General features: G+C 43.2%; 1 protein-coding gene across 3 annotated transcripts in view; it reads left to right on the forward strand.

Annotated features, from left to right (window-relative positions):
* The first annotated feature begins 240 nt into the window (after nucleotides 1-240).
* Nucleotides 241-23,486, forward strand: part of ZFP91 (ZFP91 zinc finger protein, atypical E3 ubiquitin ligase) — a 145,882-nt gene continuing 122,636 nt past the window's right edge. For 2 of the 3 annotated variants that reach the window (XM_056531142.1, XM_056531143.1), the window contains exons 1-3: nucleotides 598-836; nucleotides 1,242-1,273; nucleotides 14,775-14,966. In XM_056531142.1, the coding sequence (XP_056387117.1) occupies nucleotides 643-836; nucleotides 1,242-1,273; nucleotides 14,775-14,966 (418 nt within the window). In that variant the 5' untranslated portion in view covers nucleotides 598-642. The other variant, XM_056531144.1, reaches the window with a different exon arrangement.

Here is a 23,486-nt window from a genome sequence, read left to right on the forward strand (position 1 = left end):
GACTGAAAAAATATGGGCAATATAAAAATTGTGCAGCCATTTTGACCTAAAACATATAGTTAGGATACTGAATGAAGAAACTATCTACGGTACATTAAGATCTCATTTACTTAGGTTAGCCGTCTGGATGTCTAGATGCAGTGGTATTTGATTTCTAACTGTACTGCTTTCCTAACTCTACATTCACAACTCGCTCGAACTTTTACCTTGCTGTTAACAGCATTTATTAATACGTATTTTTAAAGGTCCGTGTGTTGCTCGTTTGTAATAAAGTTTTTTTTATAAAGAAAAAAAAAACTTAAAACTTTCATGAAACTACAGATCCCAGAAGTCAAAGCACACAGTTCAGACGAATAGAGCATGCGTATTACAGTTTCGGGTCCTTCCCCCTTAAAGGCTGTCCAATGAACGTCTAGATAGTGCACAAAGTGGGCGGGCTCAGGTAAAGCTTCGCAACGTTCAAGATTTTGTGCATGCGCGATGTTTGTTGGGCAAAGGCGATTTTCATTTCGCACAGGCGCAGATGGTCCAAGTCGTAAGCAAGGGGGTGCGCACGCCAAGTGACGTAAGAGCGCTGACCCGGAGGGTGAGCACCGCGCCTGCGCAGTGCCCATTACAGAGAGCGGACTGGCTGACGGACGGATGCCGGGAGGGCCGGAGCCGCGGGGCCGCCCGAAGCGGGCAGCAGGGGCCGAGGGGGTGGCAGTGGAAGATGAAGTTATGACTGGGGGCTCCTCCCGTCGAAGGAAGGCGGAGTGTCCGCGGAGGAGGAGAAGCCGCCGGGAAATGCCTGGGGAGGAGGAGGAGGAGGAGCTAGGTCTTGGGGGCAGACACAGGTGAATGACGTCGGGGGTCTGCTTTCTGAGCTCCTGATACAGTGTAGTCGACAGGGAGACGAAATGGGAGTGACACTATTGCCTAAAAGTGGGCCGAAAAGTTGACATGGGTGTGGTCAGCATCATTAACATAAGGGGCGTGGTTTACTTAATATTTACATATGGGAGTGGCTGTATCCTGTGTCCCATAAGGTCACTAAGTATATGAGGCATGGCGCACATCCTATTAGTATTTGTAAATATGGGACATAGTTTAGGACAGTGACTGTACAGCATGTAAATACTATATGTGTCCATATAGCAGAAGTTGGGTAGGTCTAGTTTGTGTCTAGAATTGTCAAACTTTATCAAATTGTAGCAAAGCATTGTGGGATGTGAATTAATAAGATTGGTTTCCATTTACAGCTATCTGGAGGAAGAAATGTTAGCTAATAAAGGTATGTGTGACATTGTGGTCATGTATTGTTCTCATGTTACATGTTTAAGCTAGTGAAATACACGTTTTCATCAGATGCCTCCATACATACCTGTTGTTACATTAGGAGGGATTTTTGTGGCCTTTAGGTTTCTCATCCGCCTACAATGACTGGCTACTTGAGGGAGTCCTTCAGTTAGTAAGCCCTGTGGGATGCTTGGCTGGCAGTATCAGGCAGGGCCTAGGACATGGATTGGGCAATCCCTGATTGGTGGTGATGATGCATTCTCAAGTGTTTGATAAAATTTAGTTGCAGGATGACAAGACCATGGCGTGTGCACGCAGCTTATCGTTTTGTTATCGGACCTCTGATCATCATGTGCTTAGTTACAAGCTGGCTTAAAGGGGTTATACAACAGAAGGGGGGTTTAGAACAATTTTCTATGTTCACATTACGGGTTTAGTACAATGCCCATTTTGCATTATTTAAAAAAAATAAAAAACGCGTAGACAAGAGAGGAAAAACCGGCGATTCGCTAATCTTGCGTCTTCCAGCTTCTTTATTGGATAAAATACTCACATTAATTCATAAGGAGGGGACATACACAAGTCCATCCGGAATGGCCGGATGGAGCACTAGACAGTGCAAAATGAAGCTTGTCGCCTTTCTGTACCCCCCTTGTGTATGTCCCCTCCTTATGAATCAATGTAAGTATTTTATCCAATAAAGAGTTGGAAGACGCAAGATTGGGTAGTCGCCGGTTTTTCCTTTCTCTTGTCTACACGTGATAGAGGCATTACTGTTGTTACCAGAGCACCGCCACACGTCAGAATTGCAGTGTATACCCACACCCCAGATCCATCTCCTACCTGCCTTGTAGTGCCGGGCTGCCTTGCTTTTTCACTTTCTAAAAAAATAAACCCATGCTACAATCCTCTTCCTAAGCTGCTGACACTTAAAGGGCTACTCCGGCGCTTAGACATCTTATTCCCTATCCAAAGGATAGGGGATAAGATGCCTGATCGTGGGGGTCCCGCCGCTGGGGACACCCGTGATCTTGTACGCAGCAACCTGTTAAAATCAGTCCCGGAGCACATTTGCTCCAGGTCTGATTACTGGCGATCACGGCTCCGCCCCCGTGTGACATCACGCTCCACCCCCTCAATGCAAGCCTATGGGAGGGGGCGTGACAGCTGCGTGGGCCCAGTGTTTCATATTACCGCTCAGCCAGTCACTGTCCAAAGTGATGTCCCGCTTCGGCAAGTGACTGGTTAAACGGCAGTATGACACACTGGGCCTTGATGTTACTCCGGGCCCAAGCATCATGCTGCAGCTCAGGAAGAGAATTGCAGCCAGGAACACGACAGAACACCAAAAGCACCATGGGAGATCTGGTGTCAAGTACAGGTTTATTTGTATTTTTTTCTATACTATGCCATTGTTCTAACCCCCTTCCTGCCGGATAACCCCTTTAAGGCTCCCTTGATGCCACCAAAGACCTACAACATGAAAAACTGTTTGGTTGGTCAGGGCATATATGGTAGACATGTTATGAAACATTTAAAGTCAACTTCTCTCAACATGCTCTAATACAGTGGTTCTTAACCTTGTTGGAGGTACTGAACCCCACCAGTTTCATATGCGCATTCACCAAACCCTTCTTAATTGGAAAAATAAAATATGATTTTTTCAAGTTCAAAACATAGGAGGTATATATTTATACATAGGTGCACAAAATGAACAAAACCATTAAAGAACAAAACGATTAAGAACAAAGAACAAAACCGTGAAAACATGATTTTCACACAAAAACATAATAATGAATATTTATTGCAAAACATAGAAATTATATGGTTGGATATAGCCCAGGTTACACAAACAGTAGAATCTACTGAGTAGATAAAGGCAGTGGTGATTCAGGTAAGTAACAAGGGCTGGAGGCAGGGATAGCTAGGTAGGGATAGGGTTAAAAAAGATATTGAATACAGGCAGTGGTGATTCAGTGTAAGGATAGGGTTAACTATGAACTAGACACAGTTAGCCAGACATTGAGTGAAGGCAGTGGTGGTTCAGTGTGCCTTCCTGTTCCTGCAGCATCCATGTGTGCAGGCTGTCCGCTTGTCAGAGGGACCATCTGACTGAGCCTGTTCAAGACGCCGCGGGACCGGAAGTGCGTCAGGGGAGGCCACGCTGGAAGTGGTGCATTCCAGCGTGGGACACATGCAGATATATTAAGAAAAAATTCTTAATATATCAACTGGCTGCAGAAAGTTAACCAGATTTGTAAATTACTTTCTATTAAAAAATCTTAATCTTTCTAATAATTATCAGCTTCTGAAGTTGAGTGGTTCTTTTCTGTCTGGCAACAGTGCTCTCTGCTGACATCTCTGCTTGTCTCGGGAACTGCACAGAGTAGAAGAGGTTTGCTATGGGGATTTGCTTCTACTCTGGACAGTTCCCGAGAGACATGTCATCAGAGAGCACTTAGACAGAAAAGAACAACTCAACTTCAGTAGCTCATAAGTAATGAAAGGATTTAGATTTTTTAATAGAAGTAATTTACAAATCTGTTTAACTTTCTGGAGCCAGTTGATATATAAAAAAAAGTTTTTTTCCTGGATAACCCCTTAACTATGAACTAGACACAGTTAGCCCGGCATTGAGTGAAGGCAGTGGTGGTTCAGAGTGCCTACCTGTTCCCGTGGCGTCCGTGCATCCAGGCTGTCCGCTTGTCAGAGGAACTGTCTGGCTGAGCCTGTTTAAGACACCGCAGGACCGGAAGTGCATCACGGGAGGCTGTGCCGGAAGTGGTGCGTTCCAGCGTGGGACACATGCAGGCGATCGCGTAGAAGCGGAGCCACAAATGATAGGAGGCTTCCTTTACAGTAGGGTAAAACAGTACTCTGAGATCTGTTAGGTGGGACATGATCACCTGCAGCCAATGATGGACAAGCGGGGCATGTCATCACGAATCATATGAGTCAGGTGTGTGTCTTGACCTCCGCCGAACCCGCGAGACTGACTCACCGAACCCCTGGGGTTCGATCGAACCCAGCTTAAGAACCACTGGTCTAGAGCAAGTTGACATGAAAAAATGTTTTCCAACCGGAGTACCCCTTAAGTGGCAGAATTACCAGAAGGCTTTTTCCCCACCCCAGTTTTTGTAGATGGCAAACTGACCACATACTTCATCACATTTAAGTGCATATAGCAAATGAATGTCAGAATAAAAAAAAAAAAAAAATTAAAGAGGACCTGCCAGCTCTCTAGACATGTATGTTTTAGTACAAGCTTGCATTCACCATGAAAGTGCAATGCTGGGTCATCTTTTCTTAGAACTCATTGGGGGACATTTACTAATCTAGTCTATTCTGGGTATGCTTATAGACCAGCGTATGTGTTAGTCTCCTGTCTATTGTGCTCCTAATTTATCAAAGGTCTCACAGCCCTTGATAAATTCTGTGCTCAGACTTCAGGGTCTACAGCTTAAACTGCATTTAGACCTGCTCCAACATGGTCTGACGTTTCAGCGTATTTTGGGCAGATGCGACTTGTCGCACTTGATAAATTCAGCACCAATGCATTTTCCAATGCATTTCTGTCTAAAATAGACTAGAATGCATCATGTTCTAAAAATCCTCCACAGCAAAAGTCGCAGAAAAGTCGCACATATTTAGACTGCGACTTTCTGTGCGACAAATTTAGACAGGAAAAAACAGTCTGAATCGTTTGATAAATCTCCCCCATTGTGTCATTTGTCCATTTCTGCTATAAATTTATGAATAAATTGTCGACTGGGGGTTACTGACACTCTCCAATCTGTGCTGGCAGTATCAAACTGCCCCCTTTGACAAGAATTCTCCTGAATCAATAATTTATTAAAACAGCATAACAGGAGAGAGGCCGGCTCTTGAAGGTCACTCACTCTTGCAGCTTTCTTCTCAACAATAGCTATTGCCCTTTTATTAAAAAAATTATAATTCTGCCCCTGCGTCACTAAATTTATTTACGAACCCTCTTAGGCTGGGTTCACACTACGTTTTCTCCCATACGGGAGCGCATACGGCAGGGGGGAGCTAAAAGCTTGCGCTCCCGTATGTCACCGTATGCGCTCCCGTATGTCATTCATTTCAATGAGCCGGCCGGAGTGAAACGTTCGGTCGGCTCATTTTTGCGCCGTATGCGCTTTTACAACTGTACCTAAAACCGTGGTTGACCACAGTTTTAGGTCCGGTTGTAAAAGCGCATACGGCGCAAAAATGAGCCGACCGGACCAAACGTTTCACTCCGGCCGGCTCATTGAAATGAATGACATACGGGAGCGCATACGGTGACATACGGGAGTGCGAGCTTTAAGCTACCCCCTGCCGTATACGCTCCCGTATGGGAGAAAACGTAGTGTGAACCCAGCCTTAGTCAGCGTGCCTAACTTTATTATTGGTGCCTAATGTTTTGGGTTATTGTTAGCTGTAATGTGTAAGTTACTAGTCTACCAGTGCCAAATCTATTTCTATAGCAAAGACCTTTAGCAATTTATCAATGTTTCTAAGACTAAAATGTGCCCTGATTGCCCATAACAACCAATCATAGCTTAGCTATAATTTTACCAGATCAATTTGAGAAATGAATGCTTAGCTGTGTTTGGGTGTTATGGGCAACTCAAACACATTTATGTATAAGATAGATTAATAAATCTGGCCCATAATGTTTATGGTTTGAGGGTTCTATGAGCTCTTGCTTACAGGTACTCTGTATGAAGACAAAATGACGGGAACAGTAATGACATGTTAACACGGTGGATTTTCCCTTCTGAAATATCTGCCACGAATCTGAGGCATACCCTTGGATTTTGACGTTTTAGTTTTAATTCATATGATACATATTTTGGTATGGTTTTGGACTTAGGCTTAGTTTTATTCCAGGCTACCTAATGCGGTTTCCATGTGGACAGTCTGGATGATTGCAGGCTGCACAGGCTTATAATGGAGCCCATGTTTGTCCGTCATAGGATTAGAACTTACTGGCACCAGATCTTTTAAATGGCTGAAAAACATGGTGTCCGGCGTTTTATCAAAGTGGGACTGCATGCTGCGCTGTTTAGTTCTAGATTGTTGCCAGAATCTGTGACAGAGGCTGTTAATGAAACCTGTGATGACCAGCTCAGTTGAAGGTTTCTGAACCCTCTATAACACCGTAGAAAGCATCTCATAAGAACTTCCACCAGTATGATTGCCTAGAGGATGGCAAACATTGGCATGAAATAAAATAGCAAACCTGAGGTGCAGCATATGCATGCAGAAAATCATGAAATGTTTGAAAATATTTAGTTTTAACTCCGATGTCTTTGTCCCTTTGTATTGGGTAGAGCACAAGGTAAATCTCCGGAGAAGCTTTCCTTTTGCCTACCTGTAATAGGGCTTACCTGTATTAGGCTTTCACTTGGGCCCATGTATATGGGGAGTACATTGATGGCCAGATGTCAGTGATCCCTGTAAGATTCTGAATTCCCTGTGAAATTCTAGAACAGAATGACATAAAATGGAGTGGGATGAAGTGGATATGGATCATTAGCTGCAAAGAGTGGGATGCAGAAGGATAAAAATTACCCTGTAAATATTAACCTCTAGATGACACAGGGTGTACATGTATGCTGTGACCGCCTGGTACTTAAAGGGGTACTCCACTGGAAAACCTTTTTCTTTTAAATCAACTGGTGCCAGAAAGTTAAACAGATTTGCAAATTACTTCTATAAAAAAAAATCTCAATCCTTCCAGTACTTATTAGCTGCTGTATAATACACAGGAAGTTCTTTTCTTCTTGAATCTCCTTTCTCCCCTTTGCTCTGGACAGTTCCTGACGTGGACAGAGGTGTCAGCAGAACAGCAGAGAGCACTGTGGTCAGGGAAAGAGGAAATTCAAAAAGAAAAGAACTTCCTGTGTATTATACAGCAGCTAATAAGTACTGGAAGGATTGAGACTTTTTTAATAGAAGTAATTTGCAAAACTGTTTCACTTTCTGGCACCAGTTGATTTAAAAGAAAATGTTTTCCAGTGGAGTACCCCTTTAATGCACTAGGGTGTACATATATGCCCTAAAGTTTTTATTACCTAAGTAGAGAGTGCAGGAGCGATGGCTGCTATCAGCGTTCACGCTGATGTCTGCCGTTAACCCTTTGGATGATGTGATAAGTGCTGATCACAGCATGGAAAGGGTAACAGTGGCAGGTGCCAATGGGTTTAGGACTCTCATTGGACCCCTGCACCAAGATCATGGTGATACAATGAGCTAAAATGGTGGCCGGTGGTAACCTCTGTGCCACCCAATTGCCTCTCCTCTGTTATTAGACTGTAGTAGCAAAGTGACAGTTTCAATGTACAATGCTATTGTTACGCCGAGCGCTCCGGGTCCCCGTTCCTCCCCGGAGCGCTCGCCTCATCCTCGTTGCTGCAGCGCCCCGGTCAGATCCACTGACCGGGTGCGCTGCGGTTCCGCCTCCAGCCGGGATGCGATTCGCGATGCGGGTGGCGCCCGCTCGCGATGCGCACCCCGGCTCCCGTACCTGACTCGCTCTCCGTCGTTCCTGTCCCGGCGCGCGCGGCCCCGCTCCCTAGGGCGCGCGCGCGCCGGGTCTCTGCGATTTAAAGGGCCACTGCGCCGCTGATTGGCGCAGTGGTTCTAATTAGTGTGTTCACCTGTGCACTCCTTATATATACCTCACTTCCCCTGCACTCCCTCGCCGGATCTTGTTGCCCTTGTGCCTAGTGAAAGCGTTCCCTTGTTTGTTCCTAGCCTGTGTTCCAGACCTCCTGCCGTTGCCCCCGACTACGATCCTTGCTGCCTGCCCCGACCTTCTGCTACGTCCGACCTTGCCTTTGTCTACTCCCTTGTACCGCGCCTATCTTCAGCAGTCAGAGAGGTTGAGCCGTTGCTAGTGGATACGACCTGGTCACTACCGCCGCAGCAAGACCATCCCGCTTTGCGGCGGGCTCTGGTGAATACCAGTAGTGACTTAGAACCGGTCCACTAGCACGGTCCACGCCTATCCCTCTCTGGCACAGAGGATCCACCTCCTGCCAGCCGGCATCGTGACAGTAGATCCGGCCATGGATTCCGCTGAGGTGCCGCTGTCAAGTCTTGCCGACATTTCCACGGTGATCGCCCAGCAAGCCCTAAAGATCACCCAACGAAATCACCAGCTGGCATACTTGACCACCGTGACACTGCAACTTCAGTCACAGATACAGCAGCTGCTGCCGCAGATACAGCAACTTTAGTCACACACACAGCAGCTGCAACAACCATCTCCTCCGCCGGCTCCTGCAACTCCTCCGCAGCAACCGGCCGCTCCTAACCCCTGCTTGTCCCTGCCGGACAAATTTGATGAGGACTCTAGACTCTGCCGTGGTCTCCTTTCTGGAAAGGCCTTGTCTGGGGCCACACCGCTCTGGGACCGCAATGATCCTGCCACAGTCCAGTCCTTCTTCGCTGAGGTCCGTGGTGTCTTCGAGGAGCCTGCCCGAGCTTCTTCTGCCGAGACTGCCCTGCTGAACCTGGCCCAGGGTGTTTCTTCCGTTGGCGAGTACGCCATTCAGTTCCGTGCTCTTGCTTCCGAGTTGTCCTGGAATAGTGAGGCTCTCTGCGCGACCTTTAAAAAAGGCCTATCCAGCAACATTAAAGATGTTCTGGCCGCACGAGAAACTCCTGCTAACCTACATGAACTCATTCATCTTGCCTCTCGCATTGACATGCGTTTTTCCGAATGGCTTCTGGAGCTCCGCCTGGATATGGACTTTGTTCGCACGAGGCGTTTTTTCTCCCCGGCTCCTCTCTCCTCTGGTCCCCTGCAATCCGTTCCTGTGCCTCCCGCCGTGGAGGCTATGCAAGTTGACCGGTCTCGCTTGACACCTCAAGAGAGGACACGACGCCGCATGGAGAATCTTTGCTTGTACTATGCCGGTACCGAACACTTCCTGAAGGATTGTCCTATCCGTCCTCCCCGCCTGGAAAGACGTACGCTGACTCCGCACAAAGGTGACACAGTTCTTGATGTCAACTCTGCTTCTCCACGCCTTACTGTGCCTGTGCGGATATCTGCCTCTACCTTCTCCTTCTCTACTATGGCCTTCTTGGATTCCGGATCTGCAGGAAATTTTTTTTTGGCCTCTCTTATCAACAGGTTCAACATCCCTGTGACCAGTCTCGCCAGACCCCTCTACATCAATTGTGTTAACAATGAAAGATTGGACTGTGCCGTGCGTTACCGCACGGAACCCCTCCTAATGTGCATCGGACCTCATCACGAAAGAATTGAGTTTTTGATCCTCAGGTTCTTTGGACCCAAGAAGAGGGGGAGACCCAAGGGGGGGGGTACTGTTACGCCGAGCGCTCCGGGTCCCCGTTCCTCCCCGGAGCGCTCGCCTCATCCTCGTTGCTGCAGCGCCCCGGTCAGATCCACTGACCGGGTGCGCTGCGGTTCCGCCTCCAGCCGGGATGCGATTCGCGATGCGGGTGGCGCCCGCTCGCGATGCGCACCCCGGCTCCCGTACCTGACTCGCTCTCCGTCGGTCCTGTCCCGGCGCGCGCGGCCCCGCTCCCTAGGGCGCGCGCGCGCCGGGTCTCTGCGATTTAAAGGGCCACTGCGCCGCTGATTGGCGCAGTGGTTCTAATTAGTGTGTTCACCTGTGCACTCCTTATATATACCTCACTTCCCCTGCACTCCCTCGCCGGATCTTGTTGCCCTTGTGCCTAGTGAAAGCGTTCCCTTGTTTGTTCCTAGCCTGTGTTCCAGACCTCCTGCCGTTGCCCCCGACTACGATCCTTGCTGCCTGCCCCGACCTTCTGCTACGTCCGACCTTGCCTTTGTCTACTCCCTTGTACCGCGCCTATCTTCAGCAGTCAGAGAGGTTGAGCCGTTGCTAGTGGATACGACCTGGTCACTACCGCCGCAGCAAGACCATCCCGCTTTGCGGCGGGCTCTGGTGAATACCAGTAGTGACTTAGAACCGGTCCACTAGCACGGTCCACGCCTATCCCTCTCTGGCACAGAGGATCCACCTCCTGCCAGCCGGCATCGTGACAGCTATGCAATAGCCTTGTTCATTGAATGCAATGAGTTGTGTAAAATGAATAACTTAAAAAATCTCTTAATTTTATGCTTATGATCCTGAACGTTGTAAACAAAAAAAAAAAGACAAAACCATAATTGCTGATTTTTTGGTTACTTCATATACCAGAAAAAATGAATAAAATGTGATCAAAAAGTCCCATCAAAACAAAAATCATAAAAACTCCAGATCAGGATGCAAAAAATGTGACCCTCTGAAAACCCTGTAAATGGAAAAAAAATATGGGTTAGAATAGGGCAATTTTAAGATTTGTTTTTTTTTTTTTTTATTTTTTTTTTTAAGTAGTAGTACAATAATAGAAAAACTATGTAAATATGGGTATTGCTTTAATTGCATTGACCACAGAATAAAGACCCTGAGGGAAATTTATCAAAACCTGTGCAGAGGAAAAATTGACCAGTTGCCCAAAGCAACCAATAAGATTGCTTCTTTCATTTTCAGATGCCTTTTCAAAAATGAAAGAAGCAATCTGATCAGTTGCTATGGGCAACTGATCCTCTCCACAGATTTTAATAAATATTCCCCACTTTGTCAATTTTACCAGCGTAAGAATTTCGGTTGTAAATTCCGATGCAGTAGAATCCCATTGCTGGCAATGGGATTCTGCTGCACAGTGCACACTATGGAATTTCAGTGGTGGAATTTGAAGTAGTATAACATTCTGTTCATCTGATGCTTGGTAAGTTGAAACTGACTTAGAGGGAATCTGTCACCTGTTTTATTCTGCTCAAATCTATAGCAGTATAAAACAAGTCCTACAACACTGATTGAGGGTATGTTCACACGGTGGAATTACTCCGCAATTTAAATGGGCACCGTCAGATTCAAAAACTTTTTATATGTTGTACATCTTGGCAAAACATTAACCTTTCTAATAGGGATCGAACGATATCGTTTTTTTTTGTTTTTTTTTAGGGCCGATACCGATAATCTGTGGCGGTTAGGGCCAATAGCCGATAACTTATACCTATATTCCAGTATAAGTTATCGGCTATTTATCCCCCCCCCCCCCCCCGCGACACCGCTGCAGATCATAGATTTAAAGCGGGCGCTTTAAAATCAATGAACTGCAGCGGCTTTTGCGGTGCCATAGGCCGCCCAACCGCCCCCCCCCGCCTGTCCGGGGGTCCTCCTGAGTGCTATCACCGCCCCCAGCGACCGGAACCCCTGCCGCACCGTGCCCCCCACCGCACTGGCCCCATTGCCTCCCCCATCCCCGGTTTTATAATTACCTGTTCCCAGGGTCCACTCTACATCTGGCTCCGGTGGCGTCCTCCTGAGCTGTCACTGTGCGCACTAACGGTGACGTTGCGTCACATCTCTTGTCATTGCGCACAGCGTAACGCAGGACGCAGCAGGAGCCAGAAGTAGCGTGGACCCCGGGCCCCTGGGAACAGGTAATTATAAAACCAGGATGGGGGAGGCAATGGGGCCGGGGCGGTGCGGTGGGGGCTGCGACGCTGGAACAGTGGGGGGTGCGACGCGGTGCGGTGGGGTTGGTGAGGGGGCGGTCGCGGTGCGGTGGGTGGTGCGGTGGGGGCGGTGCGGGCATTATCGGATTATCAGCAAGGTAATTACCGATACCGATAACGCCCAAAATCGTGAATATCGGCCGATAATATCGACCAAACCGATAATCCCTACTTTCTAATATACTTCATAAGAAAATTTTATTTCCTTTTTATAGAAATCATGGCTTTGTCCAAGCTGAAGCACAGGCATGGACAGTAAGTGAGGTTGTGCTAGCACTCTTCTGTCTGATAGGACTCTCTTGTCTGACAGTACTCCTCTGTGCTCTCTCCTGTCTGATAGGACCCCTCTGTGCTCTCTCCTGTCCTATCAGACAGGAGAGAGCACAGAGGAGTACTGTCAGACAAGAGAGAGCACAGAGGAATGCTATCAGACAGGAGAGAGCACAGAGGAGTCCTAGCAGACAGGAGAGAGCACAGACGAGTCCTAGCAGACAGGAGAGAACACAGAGGAGTGCTATAAGACTGGAGTCCTATCATACAGGAGAGAGCACAGAGGAGTACTATCAGACAGGAGAGACAACAGAGTAGTCCTAGAGAGCACAGAGGAGTACTATCAGACAGAAGAGAGCACAGTGGAGTACTATCAGACAGGCGAGAGCACAGAGGAGTTCTAGCCCACCCTCACAGGACTTTGTCCATGCCTGTGCTTCAGGTTGAAAAAAGCCATGATTTTATAAGCCATGATTTCTATAAAAATTCTTATGAAGTATATTAGAAAGGTTAAAGGGGTACTCCACCCCAAGCATCTTATCCCCTATCCAAAGGATAGGGGATAAGATGTCAGATCACCGGAGTCCCGCTGCTGGGGACCCCTGGGATCTCCGCTGCAGCACCCCGCTATCATTACTGCACAGAGCATGCTCGCTCTGTGCGTAATGACCAGCAATACAGGGCCGGAGCATCATTATGTCACGGCTCCGCCCCTCGTGACGTCACGGCCTGCCCCCTTAATGCAAGTCTATGGGAGGGGCGGGATGGCCGCCACGCCCCCTCCCATTGACTTGTATAGAGGGGACGGGCCGTGATGTCACGGGGGCGGAGCCATGACATAACGATGTTTCGTCCCCTGTAATGCCCGTCATTACGCACAGAGCAAGTTTGCTCTGTGCAGAAATGATAGCAGGGTGCCGAAGCAGCGGGACCCCGGCGATCTGACATCTTATCCCCTATCCTTTGAATAGGGGATAAGATGCTAAGGGGCGGATTACCCCTTTAATGTTTTGCCAAGATGCACAACATATAAAATGTTTTGAATTTGACAGCGCCCATTTTTTTTTTATCAACTGGTGCCACAAAGTTAAACAGATTTGTAAATCATGTCTATTAAAAAATCTTAATCCTTACAGTACTTTTTAGGGGCTGTATACTAATGAGAAATCCAAAAAAGAAATGCATTTCCTCTGATGTCATGACGACAGTGCTCTCTGCTGACCTCTGTTGTCCATTTTAGGAACTGTCCAGAGCAGCATATTTTTGCTATTGGGATTTTCTTCTGCTCTGGACAGTTCCTAAAATGTACAGCAGAGGTCAGAAGAGAGCACTGTGGTCATGACATCAGAGGAAATGCATTTCTTTTTTTGGATTTCTCTTTAGTATACAGCCCCTAAAAAGTACTGGAAAGATTAAGATTTTTTAATAGAAGCGATTTACAAATCTGTTTAACTTTCTGGCGCCGGTTGATTTAAAGAAAAAAAAAAAAAAAAAAGTTTTCCACGGGAGTACCCCTTTAAGGCCTATTGATTTAAATAGGGTTCTGTGGTCTGCTTTTCGCATTCCACAGAAAAATAAGATCAGGCTTATATTTTGCGGAATTCCGCAGCTGAATCCTATTGAAATCAATGGGGCTTTAAAGGGGTTATCCAGGAAAAACATTTTTTTTATATATATCAACTGGCTCCAGAAAGTTAAACAGATTTGTAAATTACTTCTATTAAAAAAATCTTACAGTACTTATGAGCTTCTGAAGTTAAGGTTGTTCTTTTCTGTCTAAGTGCTCTCTGATGACACGTGTCTCGGGAACCACCCAGTTTAGAAGCAAATCCCCATAGCAAACCTCTTCTAAACTGGGCGGTTCCCGAGACACGTGTCATCAGAGAGAACTTAGACAGAAAATAACAACCTTAACTTCAGAAGCTCATAAGTACTGAAAGGATTAAGATTTTTTAATAGAAGTGATTTACAAATCTTTTTAACTTTCTGGAGCCAGTTGATATATGAAAAAAGTTTTTTCCTGGAATACCCCTTTAATTCCGATGGAATTCTGTGTTCTGAGGACACAGAAATTCCGACAGATTTATGCAGTTCCATTCATTTCAAAGTAAATCATAGTGTTTCGGGAACCCACTTCCTGCACTTGTTTCATACTGCCCACTGTTTAGGCAGCATAAAACAAATGACAGGTTCCCTTTTTAAAGTGTTACTGTAAAAAAGAAAAAAAAAAAATATTGCTGTCTGATAATTTTTCTTGTGGATTATAGAAAATTCCAAGCTCTCAAAAAATACATATTCAGCCAATTATGGGTTAAAGTGTCACTGTTGTTAAAAACAATCTTTTGGCATGTCATAGAAACACATTAAATGTTTCAATCGTTCAGGGTCCGGGTGTTAAGACCACCAGCGATTGCTAGAACTAGTGCTCAGCTAAATGCTTCTCTCCCCTTCTCCCTCCTTGCTGTAGGAGATAGACAAGCCAAAAGGCTTCTTCTATTCTCCAAGAATTCAAGTTTCAGTGCATGAGACCCAGTGTATTCAGGGGGTATTATTTTTTTGCAGGGATATTGAAGCTTTGCTAATAATGTAGTGTTGTTATTTCTAATTGTCATGTCTTTCCTCTCTGCTTTCCTTTTTTTGTCACACCTCTCAGCACCAAAGTGTGAGGTGGAGGAAGTAGTGGTACAGGAGATAGAGCAACCCATATTAATTCCTGATTCGAATCTGGAAGTGGTGGAGACCAGGACGGTTTCAAGGGAAGGTGTTCTGCGCAGCACACGTTCAGAGTCGCCTACCTTAGAGCTCATCTGTAAGACGGAACCTGACCCAGATGACCTAGTCTATGGTAAGGAAATAAAGGCAATGTAAAGTAAGGTGTTCTGACATTATCGATGGGGGAGATTTATCAAACCTTGTGCACAGGAACACTAGAGCAATTGCCCATAGTAACAAATCAGATTTCAGATTTAATTTTAAGACTCCCTTTTAATAATGAAAGAAGGATTCTGCTTGGTTGCTATGAGTAACTACTCCACTGTTCCTTTGCACAAGGTTTGCTAATTCTCCCCCATGAAATGTAGCCTAACACTGACATGCTTGTGTCCTAGAAGATGACTGGGAGTCTATTAAAAACAGTGGTCGCTGTGTAATTCCTAGCCATTTTCTTGGCCGATATTAACTGGGTATTAATGGATTAGTAAAAAAAAAGGCTTCTTTGTTCCAAAAATAGTGGCAAACCTAGTTATGAGTTGTTTTTGAGCTTAGTCCGTTGAAGTTATAGGGAAACTGAAAGTAACATCCAGCATTTAAATGCTCTTCCTGTTGCACTGGGGGTGTTCCCCAGCCCATTGGTGCACCATCCTGCCTCATGCATCTGCCCTGTGATAAAGCATGCTGTTATAGATATATAGATATTTGCATAGTTAGTACGGGTGAAAAAAGACACAGACCCATCAAGTTCAACCAAGAGTGAAGGAAATGGTACGGGTGGATGAAGTATAGTTCTGCATAGACATTAAAGGGTCACTCTCATTAAAACTAATTTTTGCTATTGCACTCCTTATGGTAAATGAAAAATATTTCTAATATACGTTGTTTAAAAAAAATGAAGTTTTCTATGTTTTATTTGTGCTTAAAAAAGCTCAAGAGCACATTTTCCCCCAACTCATACACAGACTTTGGACCAAAGTCCAAACACAGGAAGTGCCGCCTGGAGTGCTGAGGGGGGGGGGGGGGGGGGGTCCAGCCTCATCCAGTCATAGCTCCTCTCAACCCCCGACCCCACCCCCGCCCCCCCCCCCCCTCAGCACTCCAGGTGGCACTTCCTGTGTTTGGACTTTGGTCCAAAGTCTGTGTATGAGTTGGGGGAAAATGTGCTCTTGAGCTTTTTGAAGCACAAATAAAACATACTTAACATACTTAAAAGTTGATCATATCCCCCTTAACCTGTTAAGGACGCAGGAAGTACCTGTATGCCCTGTGCCCGCTACCCTGCTATGACGCGGGTTCACGATCTGACCCCACGTCATGGCGGTGTGGTCCCGACTGCAATCAACGGCCGGGACCCTTGTCTAATGCCGCACATCACCACTCGAAGTGATGCCCGGCATTAACCCCTTAAACATGGTGATTAAAGTTGATCACCGCGTCTAAAATGAAAAATAAAGCATTTCCAGCAACTCTGTTGGGCTGATTGGGATCACCGCGGTGTCCCAATCAGCTAAGAGGACCGCAGGAGGGCCTTTACCTGTCCGATCTCTTCTGCGATGCTCCAGCCAGGCTCAGCAGGCTGGAGCAGTCGAGCACATATAACACTGATCAATGCTATGCTATGGCATAGCATTGAACAGTGTATGCAATCAGAAGATTGCATGTAATAGACCCCTATGGAGACTTAAAAAAAAAAAAAAAAATGGTGTTAAAAAAAAAAAAGTCAATAAATGTGAATTAACCCCTTCCCTAATAAAAGTTTGAACCCCCCCCCCCCCCCCCCCCCGCATTTCCCATTAAAAACAAAACACAAATGTAAACAAAAATAAACATGTGTGGTATCGCCGGGTGCATAAATGTCCGAACTATAAAAATATGTTAATTAAACCGCACGGTCGATGGCGTATACATAAAAAAAATTCCAAAGTCCAAAATTGCGTTTTTGGTAATTTTGTATACCCTAAAAAAAAAATTGATCAAAAAGTCCCATCAAAACAAACGGTACCAATACAAACTACAGACCACTGCACAAAAATTAGCCCTAATATAGCCATGTATGCCGAAAAATAAAAGTTATAGGGGTCAGAAGTTGACAATTGTAAATATATTAATTTCGGTGCATGTAGTTAGAATTTTTTTTAATGTTGTAAAATAAAATAAAACCTACATAAATTGAGTATCCTTGTAACTGCATGGACCTACAAAATAAAGATAAGCAATAATTGTTACCGAAAAGTGCACTGAGTAAAATCGGAAGCCGCAAAAAATTACGATATTTTTATTTTATTTTACATTTTTTAAATTTTGTCCCACAAATAATTTTTTTGTTTCGCCATAGATTTTGTGGTGAAATGACAAGTGTCATTACAAAGTAAAATTGGTAGCACGTAAAACAAGCCCTCATGGGTCTGTAGGTGAAAAACTGAAAGGGTTATGATTTTTAGAAGGTGAGGAGGAAAAAACAAAAGTGCAAAAACAGAAAAACCCTGAGTCTTTAAAGGGTTAAAAGTCTCTTCTCAAGAGTAAACAAATGATATTCTTTCTTTACCTATAAACTAAGATGCTCTGTGTTCCTTATTAGTTTATTTCCACAACCCTGTACCCTTTCCAGTTCCAGAATGTCGTCCCTTTTATGAACTGGCGCCCCGAACTGAACAGCATATTTTAGGCCACACCAATGCTTTATAAATGTCCCTGTCCTGTGAGTCCTTGCCTCTTATTTTATTTTATTTAAAAAATAAAATTTTTATATTTTAATAATTTTCCAACATTTTCCAAAGAATGAATACTGAGTCGGGACAATACCCGACAAAGATGTGAGAGGAGACAAGGTACATCTTCCATAGACTGTACCGTGCTATAAAGCTTGATATCATCGGCAAAGGTAGAGACAAAGCTGGTAATTCCATCCTCTATATTATTCATGGCTAATTCCATGTGTGTCCTACACGACAGTTGGCGCAAAATTAAAACTTTTTTAGTTTCTCCCATCTAGCAAGAGTTTGTATTGTAAATAAACTAGTAGCTATTAAATATGTGCCTGCACACAGGAAACTTCTGCTTACTCATTGTGTCATTAACAAAAATAAATTAAACTTAAACTGTGACCTACACGGCATGGAAATACCAATCATATGAACAACACTTTTTCAGTGTACAATATTTGCTCATTTGTTGAGTACAGAAATCTAGTAAGTTACAACTACTAATACAACATTTTGAATGTACGCTGTATAATTCGATAAAATAAGAAAAAAACCCTACTCATCAAACTGTATGTGACCTACACGTCATGTGCAATGTATCTTCATATAATATTATAAGTTTAAGCATTGTTTCTTGCTTCAGTTACTCTATCCCATAGAAAACACAGGAAAATCTGCAATGAAAGTCACGTTTGTCCGTTGTAGACCCACACAATTTAAGTTTCACCTTGTCTTTCTCGATAGCACTAATATCGTCTAATGTTGGTAACACAAAATCTTCACTTTTTGGGTTATAACATAAAAATCTTACATTAAATGTGCAGTCTACATTGGCTAAAAGCACCGGACCCACAAAACATTTCATCTTCATTGGCTGTTAGTTGAATTCAGTACAGGATAGTCAATCTCCATTATTGATTTTTCTGAATTTCAGACTCTTCGTCTCTGTCTGAAATGTAGGGCTCAGTGCTTGCATCTTCAGTTTCACGATCTCCGCTGTGGCACCTCAGTCATCCATGCATGGAGTGAACTCCACTCCCTGCCAGATGACTGGCGACTGGCTCCAAGATTCTGTATACCGGACGCTGCTGCTGCTGCCCGCGGTCAAACATCCTATCTCCTAACCTTTGGGTAGGGGATAAGATGTTTTTCGGCAAAGTACCCCTTTTAACTTGACCATGCTCCATAAGTCATCCAAGGGCTCCTTTCTTTTAGTGATATCTGTTTCACTTACACATAAGAAATTTATGTTTTTGCTGATTTTCTTGGCACATATATTGTAGTGCATGGCATTCTGAGGATCAGTTTTCCTTGCAGTTGTTGCTTCACGCACACAGCATTTGGAAATCTCTCCTAGGCCATCAATAGCACTTATGGCATGTGATGTTGCTAAAAAGTTCTATGAACACTGATCATTACCCAGAGTAATGAATGCAAGAGAAACCTTTTTTATTTGAGGTGTTGCGCAGCACCATCAGACTTGTATTCTACACTTTTCAACAAAAATTTACCATAATGGTAAAGCTTGAAATCATTTATTATTGCTTCACTGTAAACTGCCACTGTATATTTGTGATGTGCCATGTAGTCTGACACAACTATTTACGGTACTGACTGAAGCTGTTGATAATATACGATTGCTGATAATATACGACAAGAAATAATACATTTTTTGACCTACATGACATTTGATCCTTAAAATTAAAAATGGGTCCTAATTGAGTTAAGGGGGTATTCCAGGCCAAAACTTTTTTTTATATATCAACTGGCTCTGGAAAGTTAAACAGATTTGTAAATTACTTCTATTAAATAATCTTAATCCTTCCAATAGTTATTAGCTTCTGAAATTGAGTTGTTGTTTTCTGTCTAACTGCTCTCTGATGACTCACGTCCCAGGAGCTGTGCAGTTCCTATGGGGATATTCTCCCATCATGCACAGCTCCCGGGACGTGACATAATCATTGAGCAGTTAGACAGAAAACTTCAGAAGCTAATAACTATTGGAAGGATTAAGACTTTTTAATAGAAGTAATTTACAAATCTGTTTATCTTTCCGGAGCCAGTTGATATATATATATATAAAAAAAGGTTTTGCCTGGAATACCCCTTTAAGGTTATAAAAAAGAGAAAAGAGGAAAGGCGCTCCCTGTGTAATAAAGTCAGCACGAGGGTAGAGAGGAGAATAAATGCAATATCCGTGCTCACCCTGCTAAGTTGTGTGAGGACATACACAACTATGCTGAATACATGTGATTTTTAAGGATCACAATCCTGTAGTCTGCAGCCTTCCTGCAGGATGTGTGGAATAAAACAAGACTTCAGGGAGAAACCAGGATTTTCGGCGCTGACCAAAGAGAAGGTATCGGCGCCCAGCTAAAGGAAGGAGGTTTATTAGCAACGCGTTTCACCGCGCTTGCGCGGCTTCATCAGGCTTAATACACAGCAGTTGTACCAGGGTTATATACCCACACGGGATTAACCCATGAAGTGCATAATTAAAATATATTACAAAAAAACAATATAAAATGTATAAATAACAGTGAGCATAAATGTACATTTATAACACTCAGCACTGATCTTAATGAAATATTATATAAATTACAGCTGTAAAATTAAGAGGACATGTATAGAAGTAAAAAATGAAAAAATAGCCGCATAGTGTGAATTTGATTGAAGGATAAAAACAAGACCAAGGTTCCCATCGGGCGTGACCAGTTTAACCAAATAGTTGATAGAAGGAGTTGCATGATTCATATCACGAACATCAAATGAAGGAAGCACAAAAAGGTCAGAACAGGTTCCAAAAAAACTATTAAAGTAAAAAATTTATAAATAAAGAATGTATTAATGAAAATATGGATGAACAAAATCAACGAGTATTTGTCTCATTCAAACCGTGCGGAAATAAAGTTACCAACTTATGGATCCAAAAACTCTCACGGTTGATTAAACGTTGAAATCTATTGGAAATACCCTTTGGGACCGATTCCAAGATAATCAAATTTAAAGACTCTATGCAACTATTGTGTTTTAATGAAAAATGTTTAGAAATGCTATGTAGCATATACTCATGTCTGATATTCCATCTATGGCGATTCATACGTGCCCGAACTGTTTGTACAGTGCGGCCTACGTATTGTAAACCGCACTGACAAGAAAGTAAATATATGGCAAAATTAGTGTCGCAGGTAAGATTGCCTTTGACTTTGTATTCTTTGTGTGTATACGATGATTTGAATACAGTTGTGGATTTAATTAAATCACAGCACATGCAGCGAGACCGGCCGCATGGAGAGCTGATGGCACCCGTCTGAACTCTGTCTATAACTATAGGTTTCAATTTACCAGGGGCAATAAGATTTTGTAAATTACGAGATCTTCTAAATGTAATATTAGGAGTAGTAGGAAGAAAACTTTTAAGAATTGGATCATTACACAAAATGGGCCAATGTTTGGATAATATTTTTTTAATGTTATTAGCTTCGTTATTGAAATTAGTAATAAAATTATATTTGTGATTAAATGTTTTCAAGAGTGACATATTATTTAGGGACGGTGACTTAGGTGTGACCAATTCTAATTGTGTTTTTCCTTTTACTTTTTTATAGGCATCGGAGAGCAATTTATTGGGATAACCTTTTTCACGAAAACGTCCCCTAAGGACAGCGGCCTGCGTATCAAAACTGTCATCTGATGTACAGTTCTTTCTGACGCGCAGGTACTGACCATAAGGGACACCACGGAGCCAGATAGGATAATGTGCACTTTCATAGCTAAGAAAGCTATTAATATCAACTTTTTTGAAAAAAGTTTTGGTACTTATGTGTCCCAAATCTGATCTGGATATTTCCAAATCCAAAAATTGAATAACGTGAGTGGAATATTGCATAGTAAAATTAAGCCCCCAAGAATTTTGATTTAATTCACTAACAAATTGCTCTGCCTGCGAAAAAGAGCCACTCCAAATTATGAATAAATCGTCAATATATCTCCAAAAAAAGCAAACAAACTCAATAAATGCAGGGGACTGTGCCATAACTAGGGACTCGAATCGCCCCATAAATAGATTAGCATAACTAGGGGCGAAACGAGTCCCCATGGCACAGCCCCTGGTCTGCCTATACAAAACTTCATTAAATGTAAAAATATTGTGGTCCAAAATAAAACGAATAGAATCTAACAAAAATGCAGATTGGTCAGTGCTGAGTGTTATATCATTCGAAAAGGTATTTTGTATGGCTGATAGACCCAAGTCTGTTTAAATATTTGAGTAGAGAGAGCAGACATCCAGGGTTAAAAAAGAAAATGTCAGAGGTAAACTAATATTTAATTCATAAATTAACTGGGTTGAATCACGTAAATACGAAGGTAAGTTTAAAACATAAGGTTGTAAAAAAAGGTCAATGAAGTGGGACAAGTTGGCTGTAAGAGAGCCAACACCTGAAATTATAGGGCGACCAGGGGGTTTACTAGGATTCTTATGTAATTTAGGTAAATAATAAAAGTGGGGAATATTATAATGTTTAATATTAAGAAAAGTATGCTCTCTCTTATTCAACAGACCAAGGTCGGCAGCTTTCTGTATTAATGCTGAATACATGTTAAAATAAATCATAGAAGGGTCATTCAATAAAATCGAGTAATAACTCGTATCAGAAAGAATATTCATGGCCTCTGTTGTGTGAACAACATGGACAGGAGACGGGCATGAGACTAAAAAAGAAGAAGAGGAAGAGGAAGCAGAGGATAATGTAGGGGCTTCAAAAATAGTGTCTGATCAAGTGGATATATCTTTAGATACATCTCTTCTCACTATACATGATATTTCACATCTTAATACCACTGTCATTGAAGAACATATTTTTGAAGCCCCTACATTATCCTCTGCTTCCTCTTCTTCTTTTTTAGTCTCATGCCCGTCTCCTGTCCATGTTGTTCACACAATACCAGGGATGACGACCTCCTCCCAAATACCACCCACTGTGACCTTAACGCACAGTTTGAACACTGTCCAATTTCCAGACCACAAAAATCCCCAACACGCCCTCATTACTCAATACTTTCCACCTCTATTGGACAAACCATGTCACAAAAAAGAAAAATAAATTCAGAGGATGTAGAGGTGGCAGATACTCTAAAACTAGGGGATCCCCCAACCTTATCCCCTCTTCGCAAACAAGAATTGAAAAATAAAAAATAAAAATGTTTAACTTATCCAAATATTTGTTGTCTGAAAGCGAAACTAGTTTACTTGCCAGAGGCTTGTCCTTTTGTCCGGTCACTCGCCCTGACAATTTTCAATTATTTCTAGATTTGAATAACTATATACGGAAATTAACCATAAATCGTAATTTTTCTTTAATTGAAAAAAATAAAACTTCCTTAGCGGAATACCAGGATTATTCAGCTTTAACATCTTCTAATATCGAGGCCAAACATGTCCAGGTAAATCCCGTTTCTAACTTCTTTCCTCTACACCACAGAGGAAACTATTTAGAAACATTTTATTCTATGGTAAACAAAGATTTTAATTTGTTATGTGAGAGATCTATCATATATAAAGATAAAGATAATCTCTCTACAGCAGAAAGGAATGCCATCAGATCACTACAAAATAATAGCAAACTAGTTATCCGCCCCGCTGATAAGGGGGGTGGTACTGTATTACTTGATCGTGATGACTATATAGCAGAGGCCATGAATATTCTTTCTGATACGAGTTATTACTCGATTTTATTGAATGACCCTTCTATGATTTATTTTAACATGTATTCAGCATTAATACAGAAAGCTGCCGACCTTGGTCTGTTGAATAAGAGAGAGCATACTTTTCTTAATATTAAACATTATAATATTCCCCACTTTTATTATTTACCTAAATTACATAAGAATCCTAGTAAACCCCCTGGTCGCCCTATAATTTCAGGTGTTGGCTCTCTTACAGCCAACTT

The sequence above is a fragment of the Hyla sarda genome, chromosome 7, assembly GCF_029499605.1.
Source record: "Hyla sarda isolate aHylSar1 chromosome 7, aHylSar1.hap1, whole genome shotgun sequence".
Taxonomy (NCBI): Eukaryota; Metazoa; Chordata; class Amphibia; order Anura; family Hylidae; genus Hyla; species Hyla sarda.